This window comes from Scophthalmus maximus, chromosome 2 (assembly GCF_022379125.1).
Source record: "Scophthalmus maximus strain ysfricsl-2021 chromosome 2, ASM2237912v1, whole genome shotgun sequence".
Lineage (NCBI taxonomy): Eukaryota > Metazoa > Chordata > Actinopteri > Pleuronectiformes > Scophthalmidae > Scophthalmus > Scophthalmus maximus.
The window spans coordinates 18330911-18357747 of NC_061516.1; the positions used below are offsets into that span (position 1 = coordinate 18330911).

General features: G+C 42.3%; 1 protein-coding gene across 9 annotated transcripts in view; it reads right to left on the reverse strand.

Annotated features, from left to right (window-relative positions):
* Window positions 1-23619, reverse strand: part of tcf7 (transcription factor 7) — a 66465-nt gene extending 42846 nt beyond the window's left edge. For 2 of the 9 annotated variants that reach the window (XM_047337178.1, XM_047337177.1), the window contains exons 1-3: window positions 23018-23619; window positions 22418-22487; window positions 20686-20792 (exon numbers count right to left, since the gene is read on the reverse strand). In XM_047337178.1, coding sequence (XP_047193134.1) covers window positions 20686-20792; window positions 22418-22487; window positions 23018-23200 — 360 coding nt within the window. In that variant the 5' untranslated portion in view covers window positions 23201-23619. Of the gene's footprint in view, window positions 1-20685; window positions 20793-21042; window positions 21210-22417; window positions 22488-23017 lie in introns of those variants that run through there. The other 7 variants (XM_047337176.1, XM_047337182.1, XM_047337188.1 and 4 more) reach the window with 5 other exon arrangements.
* Window positions 23620-26837: the final 3218 nt, after the last annotated feature.

Here is a 26837-nt window from a genome sequence, read left to right on the forward strand (position 1 = left end):
TAGCAGTTGTCGGGTTGAATCTAATGGGAACATGATGAGGACTGAGGAGAAAAGAGAAAAGACTTGGCTCTCATTCCGGGGCGAACTCAACTGTGTTGAGGATTTCGACATGGCACAAGTCCACTGCAGTCATCTGTGTACTTTGGGAGAGCGAAGCGAGGGCGCTACCATCCAGCTGACCACATGTGGAGCTTGTCCAAAACCTTTTGCGAGGGCTAGCGCTGGTGTGTTCCACCACAGAGCCGCATGCACGGGCCCAGGGGGCCTCAGTGTGCAGCAGCATCAGAGAGACCGCCTGTCACCACTCGCCATCTCTGGGGCCCAATGTTCTCTCTGACATGCCGTGCATGTGTATGCATGTATGTTGATGCATTTGTGTGTTTGTACTGAATATGCATGTTATATCGTCCGTTTCATCATCTGTTCAGGAATGTGTGCATGATCTGAAACAAAATTCAGTGGGATATCTCCTTTGTGTGTGTGTGTGTGTGCGTGTGAGGGTCCCCTCGAGAGCATGGCAGGCGTGTGGTTTAAGGAGCGCCTGCCAAGCCGCTCGGTCAGCCAACAGAGGGGGTTTGATATTCTGCTATCGATCATCTCCACTAATAACATGGTGAGTTGCCCACAGTGTGTAATTATCACCCCAAAATAAAGTGGCTCGCTCTGCTCGGGGACCTCTGCTTTCAAATCGGCTTCTGTCAACTGCTCACTCCCTCCGCTCGTTTTACTTCTTCCTGTGCCCCTCAGACACGAGTTCACTCTAAGCACCTTAAAGTGTAAATCCCTCAGACAATCGTTCCCTGTGGGCGTCACGTGGGAACGTGACCGTAGACGACTCTCTGTGTCAGACACTCCTGAACATTTTTTCCGTCACAGGACCTGGTTACATTTTTGTGAGGCTTCCTCCAAAGCTATGGTGGGAACAAAAGCAGCAGCAAAAACTTTACCGGCACGTGTGATGTCTCTGTATCAAAGTTTCCCACAACCACGATGCGATGTATCTGTAATGATGATGTTGTGTGTCACGGTTAAAGAATAAAATGGTGAAAAGAATAGTAGATTTGTAATTCAAGTAATGAAAATTGGTTCTGGAAAAGTGTGATGGGAATTGTTCCCAAATTTCTGATAATTCATCGACCAAGCAATTAATTGACTAATTGAAAAAAATCTGCAGAATAATTAGAAATTAAAATAATCATTAGCAGTTTGCGCAATTATTTTTAATGTATAGAAATTAATGGAAGCCAGTAGCTTGCTTGAACGACAGGAATAAATCCTCAAAAACCTAAAAGCACGTAGCCTGCCTTTCAAACTTTCCAGCAAAAAGGAAAGGTCCTTTTCGAGTCTACCACTTTATTCTTGACACTCATCCATCCACAACTCCATCCCTTCTTGTTTTCGTACCCTCATCCCTGCATTCTTCTGCACATCACTCTTATCCATCCCTCCAGTCTATAAAAACGTCTGATGTTTGCGTCTGTGGTCGCCCTGAATTGTTTAGTCGTGATTTGTAATGTAAATATGCGGCTGCGTATGAATGCACCGCTCCCTCTGGACGCCCCCTGAACACACACACACACACACGCACACACATACACATTGCATATTCAGAGAACAACCAGCAGCTGCCTGGCTCAGCTCCGTTACTCCTACTAAGCCATAATTGTTCCCGGGCCTCAGCGCTCTCAGTACTGGTCCACTCGAGCCAAGCGGCTAACCATCAGCAGCCCTTATGGCTCGCTTCGCCTCCGGGCTCCTACCGCCCTGCGATGGAGTCGATAGTCTCCACACGGCACGGACAACACGACCAAACAAAGATGCATGTTCCATTTTACTAACCCGTTTAATCATTTATGGAGCATCGAGTTTTCAGGTGATGTAACGCAGCCTCCGACCACCAAATTGTACATCCCAGGATGTTTGGATTTTCTCCACCAACAACTTTGCCGTCACCATTTCATTCTAGGGTCGCAGGAAACGATTATTTGTTACCGATTAATGCAATTGTTATTTTTCCAGAAATTTAGGACACGCAACCATTGCAAGCTCCTGAATACCAAGGGAACATCCTCTTTTGCTTTTTTTGTCCTAAACTGAGAAATGCTGTAAATATAACCAACTACCCTATGAACTTTTTCATTGATAAAGGACTGGGAGCAATAAATTCATCGCAAATTTGATGATTATCTATTTGGTTAATAAAGTAATTATTCATTTTATTTTGGCATTTGCAAAATAATTAATATCATACATCTCAAACTCTTGTATTGAAACATTCACTTGATCAAACTATCCACACATTTCAACAAACCACTTAATTTTCTCACAGTAAAACTCGCTGGTAGTTTCCCAGTGTCAAAGTTCATTCTGGTGACACTTGGAAACTGCAGCTAGCAAAAAATATTCTCACTTCATGGTTCAATTAGAAGCTGTCCCGGAGCTTTTGATCATATCACTTGATCTTCATCCATCCGACAAAGTTTAAACCAGCTGTCACGTAATTTGTTTTTTTCTTAGCTCTTTCAGGAATTATCATCCACGGATGGAAATTTGAAAGATGAGGATCATGTGGCATGAACAGCTGTTGCTAATAGGACTTTGAGACTGTAAATCGAGGTGATGATTGAGGGTGCAGTTTTCTTGATTAAAAAGGTGTTAGGGAGTAAGTTAGCCGGCTAGTGTTCTCATTGAAGGCAAACTACATTGTTTGAGTGCAGGAAGAGAGAACTTGCTCTCTCAATGATACGTAACAACAAGTCATACATTACACATTTTGGACATTATCAATCCAGTTAAAGTACAAAATAAAACAAGCTATGTCTGCATCTCATCTTCATTACTCGACTGATGTCTCCTCTTCTGTCCATCACTCCCTTCGCTCGTTTTATCTCAGTCCAAAAGAAACATCATGTGGAACCAAAAAACCAAGAAGCTCGACTGAGGCCAAACCAGAGATCACTGCTCCCACCATGGACGCCTTCCCCCCTCTTCTCCCTCCAGCGACTGCGTGTAATGTCACTATAAACGCACAAACGCTCTTTCAACCCATTACTTCACTGATCAAACTCTGCGATTTTTCCATGACTAGTTAATGACCGAGCACCTCATCCGCTGCCAGCACGTTAAAACATAATTGATCTCGTGCAAATCACTGTTTCTGAATTTCCAAGACGTCTGCTTCACTCTGCTGCTCATCTGTCCTCTCATGCAACACATGACACCACGGAAATGCAGCATCTCTCCATGACAACAGGTGATGAACGTGCTAATAATACAAAAGATTTTGAGTTTGTTTTTTTCCGTCTTTGCCTGGTTGATAAGTCGGAAAATTCAAAGTTTAAAGATGATACAAGCAGGAATTATAATTCATCACATCATAAGTCTAAAACACATCACTTTTCATGATTTAATTTTTTCTATTAATCTTTTGCTGCTATGAATTATTTTCCATTATAGGTCCGATGCTTTTGCAAACAGTAACTTGTCCTCATGTAAAGACGGCAGCGGAAGGAAAAAAAGAGGAGATGTAGTTAAGCAAGTGAACATTTAAAAATGTTCCACCAGCAACACAAAAGCAGCACACAGGGAGGAGCAATGTGTGTGTGTGTGCGTGCGTGCGTGCTGTTCAGGTGACAATAACACTTGAAGCTTTTTTTTCCATGGTAAACCACAACAGGCTTAATCTCGCCTAACTGTACACAACGAAAAGACACACACACACACACACACACACACACACACACACACACACACACACACACACACACACACACACACACACACACACACACACACACACACACACACACACACACACACACACACACACACACACACACACACACACACACGGTGCACTTGCACGGAGAGAGACAGAGAGCTGTGTGCACCCTCGGTACATTTTTGTATAGCAAATAAACAATATAAGTCTCTTTTCACTGAGCTTGAACAACATTTAAAAACGCTCTTTCGCTCTACTGAAATAAATAATCTCTTCAATATGTCTGCTGTTGTACATGTATATAGACGTCTTTTATTTATATATAATTATTGCGTATAATTATTGCTTAAACCGATTTATTTATTTACGTGTTTTTCTGCAGTTTTATTTCTGCCAGCATAGAAACCATAGGATCAAATATGTGTGTAAATAGTTGTGTCAATGGTAGACATTTTGAACATGAGATGCATCCACAATTCTGTACATGCAACAGATTTGTCTTGATGTACTTGGAATGATCAATGATGTTATTAGTCATTTTTTTAATGAGTTTCTCCCTTGTTATCGTTAGTCTCTCTCTTTTTTGAATGGGGGATGTTTCCTCTTACTTCTTCTAAATATACTAAGTGGCAGAGCAGAGTCTCAGGGGACTTTCTCTCCCTGTGGTGGAATTCACTAAAGAGAGAGAAAAAAAGAACAAATGAGAAAAATAAATCAACAGTCCTCTTCCTTGCTTCCTCTAATCAAAATAGCATACCACTGACTTGACGTTCGGCTAATGGATGCTTAATTGAAACCAGTATCCCCTCCATTGGCCTGGGATTAATGTTGACTCTGTGGGAAGATCGACTGGAGCCTGGATGGCACTCACGCAGCGCTGCTTGTTTGTGTCCGTGTCAGAGTTATGGCTGCCTTTAATTGGCAGTATTAAGACCATGGGCTCTTTAAAAAAAAAAAAAAGGAAAAGAAAACAGAAAGGAAATTAGAGTGAGAGATGAGGTGAAGGAGAGAGGCGAAGGGGCAAAAGGACGACTTTGAGACAGAAAAGACAGGAGCAGGCGCAGCGGGTGTGGCATTGGCCAACGACTCCTCTGGGGTCCTGACAATGGGCTGACGACTGTGCCTGCTGTAAATCTGCTTCTGTCTGGAGGGGAGAGTCGGCAAGGGGACCATAAAAACATCGTAGACGGAGTCTGTCTGTCTGTCTGACTGAATGTCTGTCTGTCTGTCAGAAAAGAGCCCATCTTCTTCCATTCCTTCTGAATGAAAGACATAAGCCTAATCAGTGGCGCCTGGGTGCCTAGTTTGAGCAAAACAACTAACGTTTCATCAATCCATCATATTTATGTTTCATATTGTTTCAATCAATTATTTCCCCACCCACTTTTTGGAAGTTCCAACAATCAGAATCTGATTTCATCCAGCCAAATACAAAAAAACTTGAGCGAAAACTTTCTTTCCCAAAACGATAAGATGCACTAATGCTTTATGGCTTTATACTGTAGCTAGTGACATACCTTTCCCCTGTGCCTGAATAGGGTGCTCTGCTGAAGTGAAAACACTCTCCAAAAAACACTCTCATACAAAAAACTCAATAAAAAGGCCTTGGTTATCATTATTAAAAGATATTTAGGTACATTTCAATGTGAATATCACACACATCTTTATTGTCCAGGAGCTGAATCTGAATTATTGTAATTGGGAACTCTGCAACTGAAAGATGTTGAATTGTCATATTAAACTTTCTTTTAAGAAATGTGGGTCAAATGGACTCTTTGGTCTCAAAATGTTGTATTTTTCGGGCAGGGGGGCCTTCAACAATGCTGTGAGCCAATCAGAAGCATAAATACGAAGCATTTTATCCGCAATCAACCCTTCAAATAACCCACGTCTATAATATCAATTATGAATTCAAAGGAAACTTTTGAAATTTGTTGATTCTTGTGCAGCAGTGGCGAGGAGAAAATCGTCCACTGTGATTGACCCAGTTTGCTGTCTGATACTTAATAAAAAAATAATAAAAATATCTAAAATTGAATAGAAAACATCAGCAACAACAGCATCCTGTCACTCAACACAGTGAAAAGGACTCGGTCTCGATCGTTTTGGCTGTGGCAACTCCGCTGCCCACTTTGGTTTCTTCAAACAAATCCACTTCCTATTGTTGAAAGTAAAAACTGACTTTCGAGATTCAAACTAGCCCTGGAAATTATTGTACTTCTCTCCGAGTGTAGTGGTGAAACGGTTAAAGGTGTTCTTAAGGTGTCAGAGTCTGCTTCAACTGGGGCTGTGGTTTTGTTTTACCAGGTGCACAACGCGGTTACCGGCTTCTCATTGTTTACTGCTAACTCCCTTCCGCTACTGCAGCTATCTTCTCTTCCTTCATTGTTCTTTCTCTCTCTATCGGTCGTTCTGCCTCTTTCACTTCGTCTCAGACTCTCTAGCGTTCCACCGTCCCCTCTTTCTCCAACATCTCTTTCCTGCACCCAATCAACCCGATCTGTACCCGTCTGATAAATCAGATGATGTGTTTCTTTTGTTCCTCACTTCCTGCCCACCCACTTCTTCCCTTTCATCTGTCCCTGTGTGTATACAGTGTTTCCCACATACATGTCCTGTACAATGTTCAACACCTACAGCGACATGCACACCCACATCGTGTCTCTCTCTCTCTCTCTCACACACACACACACACGCACGCACAAACACGTTCACCGCACACCACACACTGCAGCGTACTTCACAGTTGCTTGCTCTTGTTTTTGTTAAGACTTAAAAATGTTCACACACACACACACACACACACACACACACACACACACACACACACACACACACACACACACACACACACACACACACACACACACACACACACACACACACACACACACACACACACACACAAAACACTGAATAAAAAAACTTTATGAGCTCCATCACTTCCTGGAACTAAACATATTATGTGCTGTGTGTCAGCGACAACAACTCTGAGTCTGGATTTGTCATTGAAGCATCTTGGTGTTTTTTTTCTTCCTGCCTTTCGCATTCCACTCCTCTTTCTGCTCCTCCCTCAAACCCTCCCTTCCTCTTTCGAGGCAACATCAGCCCTCCTTGTTGCCTCAAGGTCACGTCTTGCTCCTCCTCTTTCATTCTCATTGACTCTGAAATCCTGACATATTTATCAGAAGCACGGTAAACATGTTGTCCGTCTCTTTTGTCTTCTCTCTCTATTGCAGGACGAAGGCCGACGGGGAAAAATACACTCCCATCGCGTGTCTGTGTTTGTGCGTAAGTGTTGCGTCTCCTGAAAGCCTGAGGTCTTTTATCTCCGTAGACCTACAGAGAAGGTTCCCATGACCACAAAATGAGAGGATGGGTCTCTTTTCCTACTTTACAAAACAAAGGTAGGAAATCAATATGACGCATGGCCGATCCCCTTTTGAGGAAACCTGTTGAAGAGGGAATTCCTCCTGCTCCCCTTTCTGGCTTATAAATGACGTTAACACGTGGACACGGTGCCAAAAACTATAAGTTTACACACACTGAAGACATCAAATTACACACCGACCTCAAGCAGTTGGCTGCTTCGCATTCACCTGGGACTCATTCTCCGTCTGTGTGGTTCTCCAACGGCACAACATTGTGTTTTTAACATCACTGATGTAACTACTTCGACCGACTCACTCGCCGAACCCTTTGGAAATCTGCTTTACAGCACAAAACAGGACGGAGGGCACAAGATATAAAAATGATTACAAGTTAGCACTGTATGATGTAATGATTTCTACAATGAGACTGAATATTTATCGTCAGATGACAGATATTTCTAAAATTGGAAGATTTCCTTGGTTTCTTACATAATTTAACATCTTAAACCACACGTGCATTAGGTCATTGCATCAATTTTGTGGAGGATTAGCCACAAATTGACATATAATTTTGCATGTTTGAGCCAAATAACTACCTTCTGCTTTTAGTGCGGGTCATTTCCCAAAACATGCAGCCATATTTTAACTTCTGTAATATTTAGCAAAATTGAAAAGGAAATGTTCAGGTAATACATCCACTTTAAAATCTAATGCTTTGCCTTACAAATCACTAAACTGCACTCGTGAGACACAGTCTTGATATTGCTTGTAAAACAGTATTCTTTCATTCCAACATGTGTCACTGTGCGGTGGATTCATTGGAAGAAAAGGTGTCCCACCTACGCATACTTCTAACTGGACAGACTCTTATCAGTCAAGCAATCCACATTTCTTTCCCACACAATCTGTCTACGTGGGATGCACAACTTCCTCTCGTCAAATGTATGGTTCACCACGATTTATGTTGACCAGTGCATGTTAGGATTCACTGTGATCTGACATCCAGGAGAACATAGTATCAAAAAAAGAGGAAGAGGTGACATGTGTGCTGCGTGGTCGTATTACTTACTTCTATGCAAAAGTCAAACTTGATGCGTTGCTAAATGTCTTCAGCGGACCAAAGCACAGCAGTCTCTATTTTACCGATGAGTTGCAGCATTAAATATGTTATGAGTTAAACAGTTACATCTAAAACAAAAAGAATAATTAAGACTAATGAAAAACATTAACTCTGGTCCTGGCCTGGTAGAAACCTGTTGTCAAACAATGCACACTGTGTGTTGAAATGTTGCTGCTGTATTGTGTGCGTGACATGTGTTAGTGTGTCAGTGTGCATGGAGAGGAAGAAGGAAGTAAAATGTTGAGTACAGCTTATATGAGTGAGAATGTGACTACTTAATAGTGTTTCTCTGATGTGTGAATTCAGTATAAATCCCACTATATACATAATATATGTATACATTTATACACACGCAAACGCACTCGCACACATGCTTCCTTCCCTCAGCAGATGAGAATCATATGAGGGAGGATTAAACTTCTGCTCCTGTGTGTGTGTGTGTGTGTGTGTGTGTGTGTGTGTGTGTGTGTGTGTGTGTGTGTGTGTGTGTGTGTGTGTGTGTGTGTGTGTGTGCGTGCGCTTAAGATCACAGCCATGTGTGCTGGGTTGCTTCATGCGGCTGTGGAGGCTCCAGCTGGTCTGAGCAGAGCCATGGGCACAGGGTGGAGAAGGGCGGAGGAGGACGCGGGTGGGGTTTGAGAATAATTTAGTTGACTGTTATTATGACTATTTTTGTTTAATGAAGTGCATATTAAATTGATGATGAAGGTCGAGGGCGAGGATGCTGAGGTTTGGATGGTGAGGTGAGTGGAAGAGAAGGAGGGGAAGATCATTATAGGACATAATCAATTACTTACATCAACACACCAAATATGGATGTTTATTTACAATGATGAGCACATGATGATGGTGAAAATTGAATCTACCATATAATCTTCTAGACTCTTTTTGACTTAGTGATCAAGTAAACTGCCTACTATGACAGGCCATTCCTTCCGAAACACATATATTCTGGCCTGTTTGTATGTGGTGGCCTCTGGCTCTGACTCTCCGCCGAGGACTATGGGACAGGACTGGGCATCTTACCGCCGAGATGGGAGACAAGTTGGTGGGGCGGTTAACTCGGCCAATGATGTCATTAGAGGCACAGCATCTTTCTTTACGAAAAAAACAATCTATGCATAGTATCATAAGGCTCATACACTATGCATATTTTCGTTTTCTCACAAACATTCGGCGAAAAAGGGTACCAGGGTCAGAGCCAATCAGAGACAAATTTTGACAAGTGATTAAAATAAGACTTAAAAGAAAACTATGACAATGGACCCGTTATTATTTGCTGCATGAACAAAATGAATGGTTCGATCATAAAAAATCTGATACTGTTTGCATTTAAACAGTTCTTAGAGCAACTCCAGTAAATTTGAATTCCCAGGTATTAACAGCAGCACAGAGTAAGAAGGCAGATTGGAAGTAACAGTTTCCTCACTCACACACACGCACACACACACACACACACACACACACACACACACACACACACACACACACACACACACACACACACACACACACACACACACACACACACACACACACACACACACACACACACACACACACACACACACACACACACACACACAGTGTGTGCAGGCTTATAAAATGTCAATATGAGTGGAGCTAACTGACTAACACCTACATTTAAGATTTATTTTAGCAGATTAATATGAGTAGTACATTTTGATAAAGTGGTGATGAAGTGAAAAATTTGCCGCTTTAAATTTTTCCTAACTTTCTGCAGTGATGCTGTGCCAGTGAAGCTTATTTGCTGGATTAACAAGCAGAGATGTCGTCCCGTGACCAGACCTGACCTTTCACCCCATTTGAGGCAACGCCTGACCCTCAGGTTCCATGTTGATTTTGACATGGGACATTTTATTGATTTGACATTTTAAAATCTGGTTTTATTTAAGGGTGATTGTGTGTGAGTGAGTGTGTTGCTTTGTGTGTAAACCTTGATTCATCTTGAGAGGGAAGTGACTGATTTGTGTAACTGTTTAACATGCTGATTATTGACAGTAATGCGAAGGAAATGAAACAAGACTTAAATTCCCACAGGTCATGTGATTTCTTAAAGAGCCCTCCCCCCTTCTAAATCTCACAGAAACCCACAGAGTATAATCACTGGAATATCATCTGATTTCTCACTAAACTGCTGCGAACAAATCGGGAATCAGATTTCACGTTAAAACGTTACGTTTTCAATGGATCTTAGTTTTGCTTGAATCAAACAAAACAAAAACAAACAAAAAAACATTTTTCGAAAACACTTCCACTTCAATTCTAATTAGAAACGCTGTAACAAGACAAAACTGGAGGCTGCAGGTGGTTAATGTCAGCGCAGCTTCAGAAATGGATTAAATCTACATCCACTTTGAAGTCTATTTAGGCAAAGTTGTTGTAACTATGCTGTGAGCGCATGGATTTAGTCTAAGTGGATGCAGACGCATGCTCACCACAGATTTATCAATGCATGGGATTAAAACCGATTGATATTGTCTGAGTGCCATCAGTCAAACCAACACATGCTTCAAAAAGCAACCACAATGTGATGCTTGAACCATGTTGTGTTCTGTGTTATAAATGCTTCTAATAAATCCATCCTGGCCCTCCGTTTAGTGTCCACACATCTCACTTTTAAATAACCCAAGCCAGTATTTCCACTTCAAATGTCAAATGCTACTTGCAGTGCTGAAGGGTCGCGAATTAGTCGCCGGTGTACTTTGTAACTTGTCACTGACCGGGGACACGGGAGGGAGGGAGGTTCGACATGTTTACAGGTTGTGAGTGTGGCCCACTAACCTACTAACTTTGTGTTCACAAGTGTTTTTTGTCAGTGACCATGTTAAAGACAGCAGCACCGTGATGATTCTGGTGAGCTGCTCAGCGTCCGAGGAGGCCCATTGTTATGTAAGAACTTACAGCAGGTTGCGTCTCAGATGGTGGTTATTGATTTTTCAGGAAATCATTTATTTTGAATGACAATATAATTTTGTAGTGTTGTATTGAAGGCAGGGGACCGACAAAAGATCTGCACAGCACAATGATGATACGGATTTTCGGGGGCCGGTGCCGATATTATGCAACTAAATATATAGAACTTAAATTAAGAAAATAAAGACTCCTTTTTTTAAGTAAAATGTAAACATGAATGCACATCTTTGCTGCATAGTTTATTCTGTAAAATTAAAGTTTTCACATCGGCGTATATCATTAAATGTGAATACGATACATCTGGGAATGGCTCATATCGGCTGATTTTTAACCAGTAAGTATGGCGGTCTCTAATGATGATGCCGCATAAATGCAACTAAACTTAAGACAAGGGGTTTCTGTTTGATCGAAATAGACTCAATTCAATAATATTTTGTCTTCTGTCAGTTGGTTTTTTAATCCAGAACTAGTGAAAGTTTTTCGAACATGTTTCTTTCATTTACGTGTGCACACGTTGAGTATTTTCTGTTTTACACTTCTTTTTACTTATGTGATTCAGAGGTGCTATAAAATGTGCAGACTTTGTTGTCGTCTTCAGACTTTTAAAAACAACAATGAATGAACACGCATGAATGAGTAGGTGTATGTGACTACTCTGATATCTACTGGTGAGAGACAATGCTGTCACTGATTAACTGCAGGGCTGAGAACACACATCTGGGCGGCCTGGACGGCTCACTCTGTAAACAACAACACGGGGGAAACTCTGCATGGTTTCGCTCCGCTGGCCAATGACTCACCTGGGTGCAACATCCCGCAACTCACAAACGCACTTGCACGCGCACACACACACTTCACAAACAAATACCGGGGGCCAAACAAAGAGTTCCTTCCCGAAACTTGCCCCTTTCGTGTCAGTTTCTATCTCTCGCTTCCTATCTGATTTAAATATTCAACAGTCAAAGACCATGTAGCTTATATGTGATCGCTGTATCTCAATTTAACTGAAAGTGATTGGTGTTTCAGTAGTCTGGCAAAAAGAGAAAATCAGAAGAAGAAGAAGAAGAAGAAGAAGAAAAAAGACATCCTCCAACATGTCTTACCTCGAACATCCTCTTGGTATAAAGAAGCGTGGGAGGAATTATGGGAAATGTGGTCTTACTTAAGAGAAATACAACTAGTAACAACAACAACACATGAGGTTACCAACCGTCCACTTCTTGTTCTTATTTTTCTAATACAAACAGCAGCGCTGTATCACAATAAGTCAGATGTTCTGCTCAGAGGAAAAAAATAAGAAAAAGACTCAACCCATAAGACTTGGTCTGTGTGAGGAAAAAAAAGAAACAGACTTAATAATATCAATCAAACAAACCCGCACTTCCTTTGCCAACACCTGTCTTTTACTTCTCCACCACTTCCCCCATCCAACCTTCTCTACGTGCCGGAAAGAAATAAGTGGATGAATAATTACAGGTATAAACACCTCGGGGCCATCCAACGGGGTTTTTTCCTCTTCTGATATTTCTTTTTAACTTTTCCGCCTCTTGAAATAGACTTCTGAACAGTTGTGCCTTCAAAGCCTGCAGGGTGATGAAGAAGCTCTTATGCTTTTATTATCTAATTTGTATTTTAATCTTCCCTCTATAATGCTCTCTTCACCTCTCCAGCCCAACCACTTTAAACTCTGTCTTTACAGTCTGTATATCTGTCGACATCCAAATTCATTTTGATCTTTTGCTCGTGTTTCCTGTCCCTCTTCAAAGCGGACTGACGGAACATCCCGACCACTGACAAACACGCATAGTAATTAAATGTTTATCTGTGATGTGTGGTCAATTAGTCAATCAAGAGAAGTTGACAACTGACAATGGAAATTATCCTCATTTGCAGCCCGGTCAGGAACCACCCAACTTGCACCCAACCTGCTTTTTTTTTTTTTTTTTTGAAATGTCAATGTTTATCTAAAAAATATAAACCTTTAGATACTGTTAATGATAATGAGGATCCCTATATAATGTAAAAGGATGGACCTTGTGCAAACTGGTCATATTTTTTTCCATTCTTCCGCAAGACATTTTCAAGGCCTACTGGAGTCCAACATCTTGCTCATAATACAGAATAAATTCAAAATAATAAGACAACAACATAAGACCTTACATGCGATGTGAATGAGGAGAGAAGAACAAGGATTTTCTGCGTGTTTGCCAAAGAGCGATAATTGCAGTTTGCTGCCCCAACGTCAGCCTCATTTCACTCACTAATCTTAGACTTTACACGACCATAATCTCACACTTACATACACTGCAACAATGGCGAGTCAAGACTCTGCCAGTTCCTCCCTCCCACAGCTCTCTTACAAACTGGAAACTCCCAACAGTGGCAGCTTTTTAACGAACATTTTTTTTTACTTGGACAACATGGATGTTACTAAATCTTGTGTCTTGATTAAACATTTAACGACATTTTGCGGTGCAAGTTTTCCATCTGACCCCAGCTTTTGCTGCCTTGTAGTGAAAGCAGCTTTTCTTTTAGGCCTCTTAGATCCGAGCGGCGGGGTCCTTATCGTTGCCAGTCAGAGGCAGAGGGGCCCCAGTGCCGCTCATCCCGGCCCTTGGGTCCATATGAAGGGGGATTAGGGAGGCCTCAGCCTGTGTTGCTGCCATTGTTTGCCCAGGGACTAGGGGCTGGCTGAACCACCCCCCTGTCAACACCACAATACTATGGGAAACAAGGAAGTGGCAAGATCCAAGAGACTTGCACACACACAAGCCATTCCCTTGATCTTGGGAGGATTGACCGGGTATTATTTGGGAGATACAAGGAGGTGGAAATGGGGACGGGGAGGGGAGCTTGTTAGCGACAGCAGCTGATTTATTTGAATGGATGGATTGAAAGAGACGGAGGCCTATGAAATAGTTTATGTGCTAAGAACAAGAAACTATTAATGCCACCTACATAATAACAAGTTTTCAGTTGAAGCTGGGAAAACTATTTAACCGCTATTCCCTTGCATAATGATGGAACAGTTTGACCAGCTGAGATGCCTAAGATGTTTGAACACAGACCGCAGCTGAGACTTTACAGTCTTAGAATTTACATGATTTTTGCACAACCGTCCTTTCCCAAACAAGACAATTGTCCCTTAGCAGTGTTCCTGTCAATTTTCATTTTTTAGTCTGTGAAATGAGATTTCAAATGAAAAGGAAATTCCCCCAAACAAGACCGAGCCTGTGACTGCTGTTAGTACACTAAGGTGTTAAATGCTGACTTGTAAATCCCCCCCCCCAACCCCCAAATGTACAGTAAACCTTTTACAGTCAATGTCCAGGTACAGTGAGCGGGAAAGTGTTTCAGAGCGGCGTGCCGTCCTCTGAGCTTGTTGACGCCGTCGTGTGACCACAGCTTCCACATCACAGGGAGTTTCACAGCCTCTCTGACAAGGAATAAAACATGCAGCTGAATATCAACTCTTCAACAGCTTCTCAATTTTTCTGAGACAACAACCTTCTGAAAAAGTTTGACTGCTTTTCAGGTTTTCAGACAAAATCTAAAACTTAAAGCTGCCCTAAATGCAAACTGCAAACTGAGGAGGTGCTTTTTTATTTTTCAAACTAAACAATTGGCACAACAAACTAACAGAAATGTGATCTGTTAAAGTTATTAATTAGAATGTAGTCTAAACACTGTCATTAAAATAGAACCACTAATCACGAACGACTCCTGTGTGAGTCACCGACTGTGGTCGGGCTACTCGCTAATTTCAACCAAACGTCCAGTAATTTCCGACAACAATTGGGAAACGTGACTTCTTCTACTAGTTGATTTCTCCTCTCTCTTTGATCTCTCACAAAGGAGTGGTGCTGTTTCTGATTTGCTGTCATTTGTTCTGTCAGAGCTCACACGTCCGCTGCAGCAAAGCCAATGTCGATGGGGCTCATCACATTAAAAAGCTTTATTGCGAAGAAGCTTTTATTGCGAAGAAGCAGCTTGAGCTATGGAAAGTGATGTTATAACTGTTAACTAATTTTTCAAGTAACAGTGGAGATTGTTCTCCACTTTTTTGTGCACTTTGAACATCATATTGCTGTATAGAGTTTACACACCTGGGAAAACACTGCTCTTGGGTGATCTTTATTGAGCAAAGATATTCAAGGTGTGGTCATTACGTTAATAGTAAGCTGATGTCAATGCAAACAGACCATAACATAGCAAAATCAGATCCTCCTTCAGCCTATACATTCTCTGCACTTTCTGAGCAAACCCTAATCGAGCGCTGGACAACAGAAGCTACAAAGAATGTAACTTTGCAGATGTTTTTAGACATGAACTCTGGAAAATGTCTGGAAAATTGGGTCCAGAAAGTTTGCCTTTCACATATGAAGAACACAGCACACATGAATTCACAACAGCAGGGGAACTTCCGGAACATTCAGGCGAGGTGGGGTGGCGCCTGGGTAGATTGTCCACTCTGTGAATCTTCTGGAGATTTTCCTGCTGTATGCTCACATGGGCTCACTCCAGAAATTGTACTGGGGTGTTTGGCACGAACAGTTCAGGAAAATGTCCAGACTATAGTGTGCTGTATGTCTGAAAGCAGCTATAGGGAAATAAAATATGACCTCAGCTTCACTGCTTCACTCCATGAGCTGGTAAAGATACAGCAAATATTTCCTGCAGGGAGGATGCTCTCCGAAACCAGGTCCTCCAGGTAAAGTGTGAGGCTCTTATACTTATTATGTTGCCCCGTAACTCGAGATTAATGCGTATTCTGGAGCTTTGTGTGGGTAAAAACAAAACAATCAGGGAAGACAGAAAGCTGTATTGGAGGGAGAGTGATGCATAGATCCAGCTACGATGATGAAAGTAGCACAGACAAGAACAGAGGTGGATAGGTGGAGAGAGGCAAACGGCAAAGGGAGTTGGGAGAAAGATGGCTGGATGCTGAGAAGAGTCAAATACTCGGCTGGGGTTTGACTGCTTGAGACGACGAAGAACGGCGATCCCTTTAAAAATATTGACTTTGGTAATCCACTGCATAATATTCACAGCTCGGTCTTACACATATGCACTTATCCACAATCTGGCTGCACACACATATACACACACACACACACACACATAAAAAACCCACCATGAACCCTGGATACAAACACAACCCAAGGGCAATAAACTTGAGGAGAAACACACACACACACGCACACACACACACACACACGCACGCACACGCACACACACACACACACACAAAACCTTCGATACATACAAATTATTCTGTTTGATGAACAGCATCCATGCGCGCACACATACACACACACACACAAAGACGATATGCACCGTCTTACAAACAGTGGATAAAGCTTTAGCCAAAGACAACAAGCAGAGGGAGTTTAGTCATATCTCTGAATCCCACAAATCTCCTTCTTTGGCCACTTCCTCCGAGGGGACGGCTGATATCTCCATTAATAAAACAACAGTGAAATACCCCATGAAACGCTGTAATACGAGTATTAACGCTGAATAGGAGAGGGAGCCTCTCCGGAATGCAGTCGCTTTGAAGGTGGCTTATCAACACAGATTATAAGCTTTTTTGTAATATGAGATGTTAACAATAATACCAGGAAAATAAGAAAAGTGATTAATCCTTTTTTTTTCCATTACAAAAAAATAAAAAATTAAACAACATGATAATCTTTTCAAAACAACAACAGATCGTGGAAATGTTTAGCTCTTCTATAAAATGCTATTTGACCCCTGATGGTCGTGCGTCTTCAGAGAGATTCTCGTTCAAACCTCCTTTGAGGGAGGCCAGAGCTTCAGTTACACAAAACGTATTCAAAGAGCATAAATAACAAAAACTGACTAGATTATACTTGTACAATGACAGATAAACATGTATGATTTAACCATAGAAGCGGAGGGAAATACACACAGGCAAATATTACAATCAATCTGACTCTCTCAGTCATTCAGCCGGTGATCTCACACAGAGGACTAGGGCTGCAACTTTGAAAAACTAAATTAATCTATACATAATTTTCCTGAATAATTGTTTGGTCTATAAAACATCAGGATATCATTGAGCCAATGACTCAGTTTGTTCAAATTTCAAATATTTTGTCCAACTAACACAAAGATCTTCACATTTCAAAGGGTGAAACCAGAAAAAGAATTTACATCAACAACAATTTACTTTAAGTGGTTACTGATTGAAGAGATTAACTGACTGATTATTTAGCTCAAAACAGAATAAAAATCTCTCTTCAATGAGACAAGATTGGCCAAATTGAATCAATTGTCCCCATCAAGACAAATAATAGAAATTCATCTACATTCTCATCGGAAAGGATCAGTATAACTATAATTGAGAAACAATTATTTTTAAAAATCATCAACAATTCTGATAAAAGTTCATCTCCTTGAGTGTGATGATTTGCTGCGTTATTGTACTCAATATCTTTGTGTTTTTGTATTGTTTGTCAGAATTTTTAAAAAGCAAGCTCGGGCCGTCGCCTCGATCTCTGGAAAGCTGTCACAATTATCTGACATTTTATAAAACTAAAAGATTACTCAAAAAAATATGTTAGACCGGGCACTTCTTTTCCTTGAATTCCCAACACTAGAAACAGGAGGCTATGGAAGAAGAAACAAGAAAGCAGCAGTGAAGAGTGAAACTCCCAACGCCATAATGCCAAGACAGCAAAACAGCAGCAAGACACGGACACACAGACGGAACAAGCGTCACCTTGTCCCACATCAACACCACAACACGAGGAACACACCGAACCGCCTGTTTTTCTTCTGTCCCATCTCCCAGACCTATAGTTCCCGATCCATCTCCTTCATCCATAATCATCACCCCCATCACCCCCCCACCTCCAAACCCCTAAACCACTACTCTCAGCCCTTTCAAGTGGCAGGTAGACGGGGCCTGATACGTCTCTACCGCCTCACAACCAGCGGGCTAATTACAAGGGAAGCAGCAACAAGTGAGCATTGTGTGGAGTCTCGAAGACACACAGGGAAAGAAAGTGCTCTTTATCCCCCCCCTCCCCACCACCTCCTCTCCACTCCACTCCACTCTCAACAAACACAATCTGTGAGAGGCTCCGCGGTTGGCACACCGGGGTTGGAGAAGAGAAGAAGAAGAGTACGAGAGGAGACGGAGACATACTGACGAGCGACAAATACCGTCACACTCGATCACCGTGTTTGTCTAACGTGATGCCGGATGTACATTTTAATGGAACGATGAGCATGAGCATGTTTGAGGAAATACGGGTGCGCTCTCTCATACGGTATTCAATTATATTCTCAATCACAGTGTGGACTTATGAATAACAGACTTAGGGACAACGTAGTTTCCTGGGAGCTGCAGACATCGGTTGTTTCGGGTGTTAAATTTGAGGGCCTGTGTGGAGCTGCTGTTACGTCAGAGTTTCTCTGCAATAAAACACTAAAAATATTTCACAACCCCCTTTTTCAGGACACTGAAGTTCAGATCTTGTGTATTATAGTTTAACTAGAGGGACAACAGATATATTAATCAAGTTTAAAAAAGCCTTTTATATTCTACAAGGACGTCATGGAATGGCCTCTTGTGTTTACTTTCGACCTCCTAACATCCTATTGACCCGTATGCCGTACGACTGTTGTGGAGCAACGGATTCACAACAAACATGATAACATTCGAAATTTAAGTTTATTTTCCCAAAGACACATTTTTTTAAAAAAATTTTAAATGTGGGGAGCCTGAGGTATTTTTAGAGGAATCATTGTAGTGGGATTGTCTGTAACAAGAGTCAGCTCTGTGTTTTCTTTGACCCTTCAACGACCCAGTCGAAATCTCCCACGACTAACTGCTGGGTCTTGACCCAGACATTGAAGGAGACAGCGGTGCAGAAAACTTCAAGGTATCATTAGAAAAATCCCATTTTCTGACCATAAAGCAGATTCCTTAATGCACCGCGCCTCATATTAGATCAGCCTACGCTACATGTGATCTCACAAACAGTCGTCTCCGCTGTTTAGCAACTTCTTGTCGACTGGAGCAGGGGGTTAATTCAGGCAACAGGATTACACAGCACGTGAAAAATGAAAAAGGCACAGCCACTCATGTTTGGTGCAATTAGTCAGCCTATCCATGGATGTTGGCTCTTATCGGGGACTTGAAGGGATTTTTTGATTCATTTTTTTAGGGCTGTCTGGCTGGATGAGTGATACTGCATACTTGAAATAATTCCACGGGTCTTTCTGATGTTTGTTTTAGCGGTTTAACACTTAGAACAGTTAATAAGGCAGCAACAAACCCCTTGTCATTCACCCGGGCGCGTGCAGATGAAAAAAAAAACGCCATGTGAAGCGGTTCACGGTGACGACATCAATCATACTCCAACTTCAGCAAAGGCGTAAACAAAAACAGGATCTTTTTCTGCCTCCTCTCGTGCGGCGGCGGCGGCACTTTGATTTCATCTCGCTCTGTTTTACAGACTTGCTTTATTTTATAAGGCAGTTGCAGGGGAAACAGCGCAGTTCGGTTCACAGCCAAGTTACAACACGTGTAAAGTTTGGGGCTGATTTTGCAAGAGCCGCGACAGACGGAGCCTCTCGTGGTATCAGACCAGAATAAACCGTCACTGCGTTGAGCTACAAGCATGTTCAGCTACAAAAGTGTGAGGGAGGTTTTTCCTCGGCTTCAGTCGACAGAGGTGTACTTCCTGTAATCATCATAGATCTCAATCAATCATAACGGAACAAAAACAAGCATTACTGCAAAAAAAAAAGCCCAACTACTATCAATATTTGAAAAATGTGAAAAGGGGAATTTTGTCTGTTTGCAGGCAGGTAACGGAGATATGTCTACTTTTCCTTTCAAAAGAAAACAACTGAACACCTTGTGGGTTCAAAAAAAGAGACATTAGAAAATCCGTATGAAGTGAAACAAATGCGATTTTGTGATAAATAAAGTCTATGAAAGACTGTAGTTGAGACCACAGTGCAACTAGTAGGGCAGAACCTGCTGACTCTTGGGGCCGATGTGAGTTGAAGTTTACTAACGTCCAGCATGATATGCACAAAATGAAAAGCAGAAATACCCAGAAAGAAATGTTCAGGATTTTATCCAAAAAAGCACAGAGAACTCAACACCACCCATTTATCATCTGTCATGCCCACGCTGCCTCTGTTTGTTATTGCTGAATTCTGGTGACAGAGGAGGGATTTGCTTCAGCCAAAAAAGAAAAAGATACTAGGCTGCGGTCACCCGAGCCGGACACATTTCCATCCCTGAGTGTACGTTTCTTTCTTCCTTCTCGTGTCCTCAGTAGTGGTGAGCTACCACGGCAGGAGCATCACCACCAACACTGGATACCATTACAACGTTCATTCCTGAACCACAAGCGCAGCGTGTGTCCAGCGTGAGTATGCAAACTTGCACCGGAGTCCAAAGTAGCACAAGATAATGACCTCAGCGACAAACACATCTGTGGCCAGTTCACTGTCGCCAGCAGAGGAATTCAAACAAGAAGTGGACTTACAGATGGAGACACTGAGCTGTTGGGGAGGTAGGGGTCAGGCAGCATCAGGAATGGATACCCAGGATACGCTGGTGTCTTGTACATGCCTCCATCTTGATGCTTCGACACTGGTGTCAGACATGAAAAGCAACGATACAATAGTTAGAGACTCAAAAAGTACAAAAATGTTTTAATGGAGCTATTTATAATTCCAGTTTGTGAAAGTTTTTTAATTTAATTTTCTGCCCAGATTCCTTTTGGTTAAGTCTCTGAATGGGCAGATATCAGTGTGTTGCCTCATTCAAAATTGGATTTCAATCAATATAAAAGTTACCTGGAGATTAACAGGATTAAGATTTAGTAAAATCTGATACTCACTCCCAAAATGTTGTAAAAGAAAAAGAGATTTATCCTCGTGTGTCAAAACAAAAACTTGACATTCAAACCAGAACATGCGCTAAAGAAGGCCCAGCTGTTTACAAGTGTTCTAGTTACTACATGTTATGTCCTCGTATGAGCGCAGACGACAATACACAAGACAAAAGCGTTACAAGCGTCACCTAGTCTGAGAGGCGTGAACTCCTGGAGCCTATGTGTTAATTTATCTCTCACCACCACCCATATGCAGCACCAGGGGCCTCGCTGTGGGTCAGGTACAACTAGGTTATACCTGGTCTGCAGGAAGACAGAGACACAAACGGGGAACTTTTTTCTTTTTATTACTGATTCAGTCTAAACACTTGTCGCTCCAGAGTTTTTTCCCCCCCAAAGGTGCCTGGAACCGGCGTGACAGCACATGAACAAACGCAATCAGCGTCAATCCAGGGTGTTAATTTTTCTGTGGGTTTAATTCTCTTCCTGAAGACCCCCCAAACAGGCACATTTGTGACCACAAATCCACATTTGATGAGGATTGCGCTCAGAGGGAAGAGAACGCGAGAAACATTTCTCATTTCAGAAATGACTGAAATTACTTTTTGTGCGACTGACTACAGCCTACACTGATGCCTTTAATTAAAACTGACGCTCGCCCCGAAGGGGGAAGGAAAGTGAAAATTGCTGTTCTTTTGGGTGGCCACCCAAAAGAATGAAAGAAAAAAAAAAGACAAATAAACCTCTCAAGGTTGGCACCGCTTTTGGCTACACGGCCCCCTCAAAAAAAAAAAAAGCCATGCCAGGGGTTGACTCGAGAAAAAGCCTGTAAATCTAAAAATGTGTGCGCGTGTAGGGGAGACACAACCACATCTTAAATATTTAACATGTGATATGCACTGCAGCTGGAGGAATGCAGACGTCTCGCCTTGGCGGCTGATCGTAAGGCCGTGAGCTTCCCAGAGGTCAATAAACGACCCGTTGTAGGACTTTTACAGCAGATACAGTCTCTACTTTGAGTCTCTCTCTCTCTCGCGCCGAGCGGCTGCGAAACAGGAACAGAGGATATCTCACCAACAAGTGTCTGATTGGAGAGATACAGAAGAGAGCTGAAGTGATGGACGTTTTTTTTTACATTTTTATTGGGGGGGGGGGGGGGGGGGGGGCTGTGTGCACCTGAAAACAAACTCTTTGAAGTTGTAATGCAGCAACACGTGTCCCTGGGACCACTGGTCCTCCCTTTGACAGGGGGGGGCATCTCATCGCCTCTCTCAGCTGTTTTCTGAGATAGCAGTGGCTGATCTAACCGGATGAGAGCGACTGTGTATGTGTGTGTGTGTGTGTGTGCGTGCGTGCTTTGTTGTTGTTGTCTTGTTCTTACCACTGTCGTGATGCTCCCGGTGTTTGTCCGCGAAGCCCCTCTGCTCGCCCTGCTGTCCCCGCCTGACCGCCTGGAAGGGACCGACAACAAACACAGGTGGGAGGGGGGGGGGGGCGTCAGATGATGTATGAAAATAATAATAATAATAATAATAATAAAGTACAGAAAAATCAGTGCGACAAAGCGACGGAGACAGAATGAGCCACGCAGAGAAGTGTCAGTCAGAGAGAGAGAGAGAGAGAGAGAGAGAGAGAGAGAGAGAGACTCGACTTCACGGTGCGTTTGAGTTCGCATGTAAAACATCGAACTCTCTGGCAGTCTGGGAATTTCACTACTGTAACACGGAGGTTTCATTCGGCGCTTGTCAGCAGCGCGTTAAATACAATAAGCTTTCTCACACACACACACACACACACACACACACTCTCTCTCTCTCTCTCTCTCTCTCACACACACACACACTCTCTCTCTCTCTCTCACACACACACACACACACACACTCTCTCTCTCTCTCTCTCTCACACACACACACACACTCTCTCTCTCTCTCTCACACACACACACACACACACACTCTCTCTCGCGCCGTGTGGCACCCACCGCTGCGCTCGGACTTTGATTTATTTCCGACTCGTTCACCAGGGACGACTTGAGGTCGGCCAGGTCGCGCTCCGTGAACGCGTTCTCCTGGATCTTCTCCTCCTGCTCGCCCTCGTCCTTGAACGCGATCATCTCATCGTTCGCTCCCAGGTCGTCCCCGCCGCCGCTGCTGAGCTGAGGCATGTCTACTTCCCCCTCCGTCGCGATATGTCTCACACACTTTGTATCAAAAAAGGAAAAAAAAAATAATAACAAGAAGAAGAAGAGGGAGGGAGGGAGGGAGGGAGGGGGAGAAAAAAAAAGTATAAATAAAGAAAAGAAAGCAAAGGGACTTTTTTTGCTTTGGTCCTCTGTTAAATCTCCTTCAAAGTGCACAGAACCCCCAGCACACACAGGGAACAGAAGAAGAAAAGTTGCGATGTGGCGTCCCCGGGCTGCTCGGCTGGTGGAGGACTAATGTTTCCCCGCTGCAGCAAACAGCTCATTTGAGCCCAGCACTTGGCGAGGAGTCCCGAGATGAAAGGGCGCCGACCGGATGATTGACAGGCCCGATGACTTGTTGGGGGGTTGTACGATTGTTTCAGGCAGAGCGCCGCGGCTCTTAAAGAGACACCACCTCCTCGACGGGCGCTATTCATGAGTTCACAGGGGCGTGTTCACGCCGTCCGCGGCCCCCCCCCCCCCCCCCCCGCGGCTGCAAGGAGCCCGCAGGCTGCATGTGGCCACCAGAAACTTGACACTAAAGACGGGCAAATATGCTCCGAGGGTGCACACGTGTGGATATGCAAAAAAGTCTTCACACTTGCATTTGTTCACTTTTACTGTGTCTGATTGTTCTATAAGCTCCGACTTATTTGATTCCTTTTTATATTATTCTTATTTGATTCGATGCTGTCCTCTTTCTGCCTCTGGGCTGCTGTAATAGCCACATTTTATTGGGATTATTAAAGGATTATCTGATTTGATCTCATTAACGACACGATTTTATTGTGCACCTGAATATTTGTCTTCATCATTTCCATTGGTGGAATGTGACTAAGTATGTTTACTCAAGCAGCAGTGTATTAAAGTGCAGTTTGAGGTACTTTATTGCTTTACTTGTCTATTCCTGCCACATTACAGTACTACTCCACTACATTTATCTGACAGCTATAGAAAGTAAGTTTTTATAACAAAGTAAAGATTTGTATTGAAGAAAAAGGCATTAGATAAGGACATTTAATGCTGTATTAGTGATAAAAATCACCAAATTGTATATCAACGTTTATACTCAGATTTCCTTTTATATTTACCATATCGAAATGATAATCACTTCATTAGTTTGGAGCTCAGCCTTAATCCCAAATCAAAGTTTGCACAGAATCTGCCCTTGACTTTCCTTTTCGTCATCAATTGGTTTGAAAACCAAATTATCTCCAAAAAATTATGATCCACATTAAGGAGCTAAAACAATTTTTTTTTGTACATTCAACTGTTGGGGAAATGGATTTTTTAATCCAATGTAGAGCCACTTCCTTATTTTCCATTTTAGCAGATGCAGCTCATCTGTGAGGCTCATCTGAGGCTGTGGATGAGGAGGAAGAGCGGGTCATCCATAAATCAGAGGGTTAGTGTTTGATCCCCGGCTTCTCCTTGGACAAGATACTGAACCCCCAAATTCCTCCCGCTGTACCATTGGTGTATGATTGACAATCTAGTACAGAGTTTCAAACAGGTTAAAATAACAACCCTCTTTTGTTTATGTTCCTCACCCAAAATAATAATTTTTTTTGCAATTTCGGGTGGAATATTATTTACACACTTATAGAATATAGTCCATTAATCATCCAAAATGTGACTGTTCCAGATTCTCAAAGGGGAGGGTTTGCCGTCTTACATTTTAGTAAATAAAATATTTTGGAATTTACAAAATCAAAAGAACATGTGGAACAACACATTATAAATCTGCACTATTCACTTGGGTACTTGCATAAAATGTTTTCAGCTGTTGACAATATGCAACTTTTTAGTTGCTCTATACAACTGATGGAAATTAATTATCAGCTGCCTTTAAAACCCTGTCCTCTCTTTCTTGTGACTGGTTCATATAAAATATGCTCCATGTCATGATCACTCATCCTGAAGGTCGACCTTTTCTCATCACTATACATTTTTTAATTCCTTGCAATCATATACAGTCACTCTATTAAGGGCAATCTAGCATTGTTCAAAAAGTCACATAGATTGGGAAAATTACCACCATAGAGTTCGATGATAACTTTGGTGTAATTATGCAGAGAGGGCTTTACTTCTGTCCCAGCAGTCCTTTTGTAGGAGCTGTAGTCACACTGTTCACTTGGTAGTTTTCACGTTGTGGAACAAAACTCCTCATTTCCATCGACAGAAAAGTGGCAGCTGAGGCAAGAAAAAGCAAAAATGTGGGACATTCTGTGAAAAACATCAGAAGGCACGGCACGCTCATCAATATCGAAGGCACAGCATGTTTTTGGCTGGTCCTTACATCCCCCAGATTTTGTAACTGTCTCCAAAACAGCAAAAAGTGCAAGCTATTGCAACTGCTTGATTGGAGGAGGGGAAGAAGGAAGTTCAAAGATGTAGACTTTAAGTTCTGATGTCTTATCAAACTCATAACTTGCCTTCCTCCCTTTTCCTCCCAATGCCAATGTATTTTTAATGCTGATACAGTAGCATAGCTGTTCTTCTGAGTTTTTAATTGAGAAATATTTATACACTCCCATGCAGTGTCTTAATATTTGACTTAATCTGAGTCGGTTGCCTTGAATGAAAATGATGATCCACAGCTGAGGAGCAGAATTAAATACAAACAGAAAATGGGCCTGGTATTTGCATAAAACTGCATATTTATACAATATCGCCGATGCATATTAATAAAAAGATTAAAATGAGCACTTTTAATGTATGCAAATCTAAATTATAAATGAGTTGTTTAAACTCCTTGTTTATTCGCCTTGATTAAATATAGACAGCTGTTTTTCCAGAGAGACAGCACCTCTCCTATGCGGCCCACCGCCTCACGAGATCGCTACACTCTGATCTGAGCAGTTTCCCATGAATATCTGTGCCGATGGTTAGACACGTTCATCACATGGGTTCAGAGGTTCACCCACGGCTAGTCTGCGTTCAGTCTGTATGTCTGTCGCTCACAGACAGATGCACAAAACGAGTACAGAGATGAACCCACTCTCTCTACACATCCGTTCTCTTCTTGAAATACTCCGAGGTTCTCTGACCTACTAACACTTTGTCTCTTTTTATATGCCCCCCCTTCTCTTCTTGCTATGAGCAGTTTGATTATTCTTGTCAGATCAGAGCTTTATTTTAAGTTCACACCAGAGGTGTGTCTCTCTCTCTCACACACACACACACACACACACACACACACACACACACACACACACACACACACACACACACACACACACACACACACACACACACACACACACACACACACACACACACACACACACACACACACACACACACACACACACACACACACACACACACACACACACACAGCCCTACCTCCCTCGTGCAGCTTTTTCTCATCATATTTTATCTTGAACCCTGATGACTGTTGTGACATGAGACACTATCTGTCGGCAGGAAAGGCCAAATAAGGAAACGTGCTGATAGAGGAGATAGACAGCCCACACAGAAAAAGCAAAAAAAAAAAAGGCGCATCGCTGCTGTGATCATGTCTACATTTTAGTAGCTTTTCACATTGAGACACAGTTTCTATATTTCATCATGACAAAGCCTGTTGTTGTTGTGATATGGAAATATGTTTGATGCA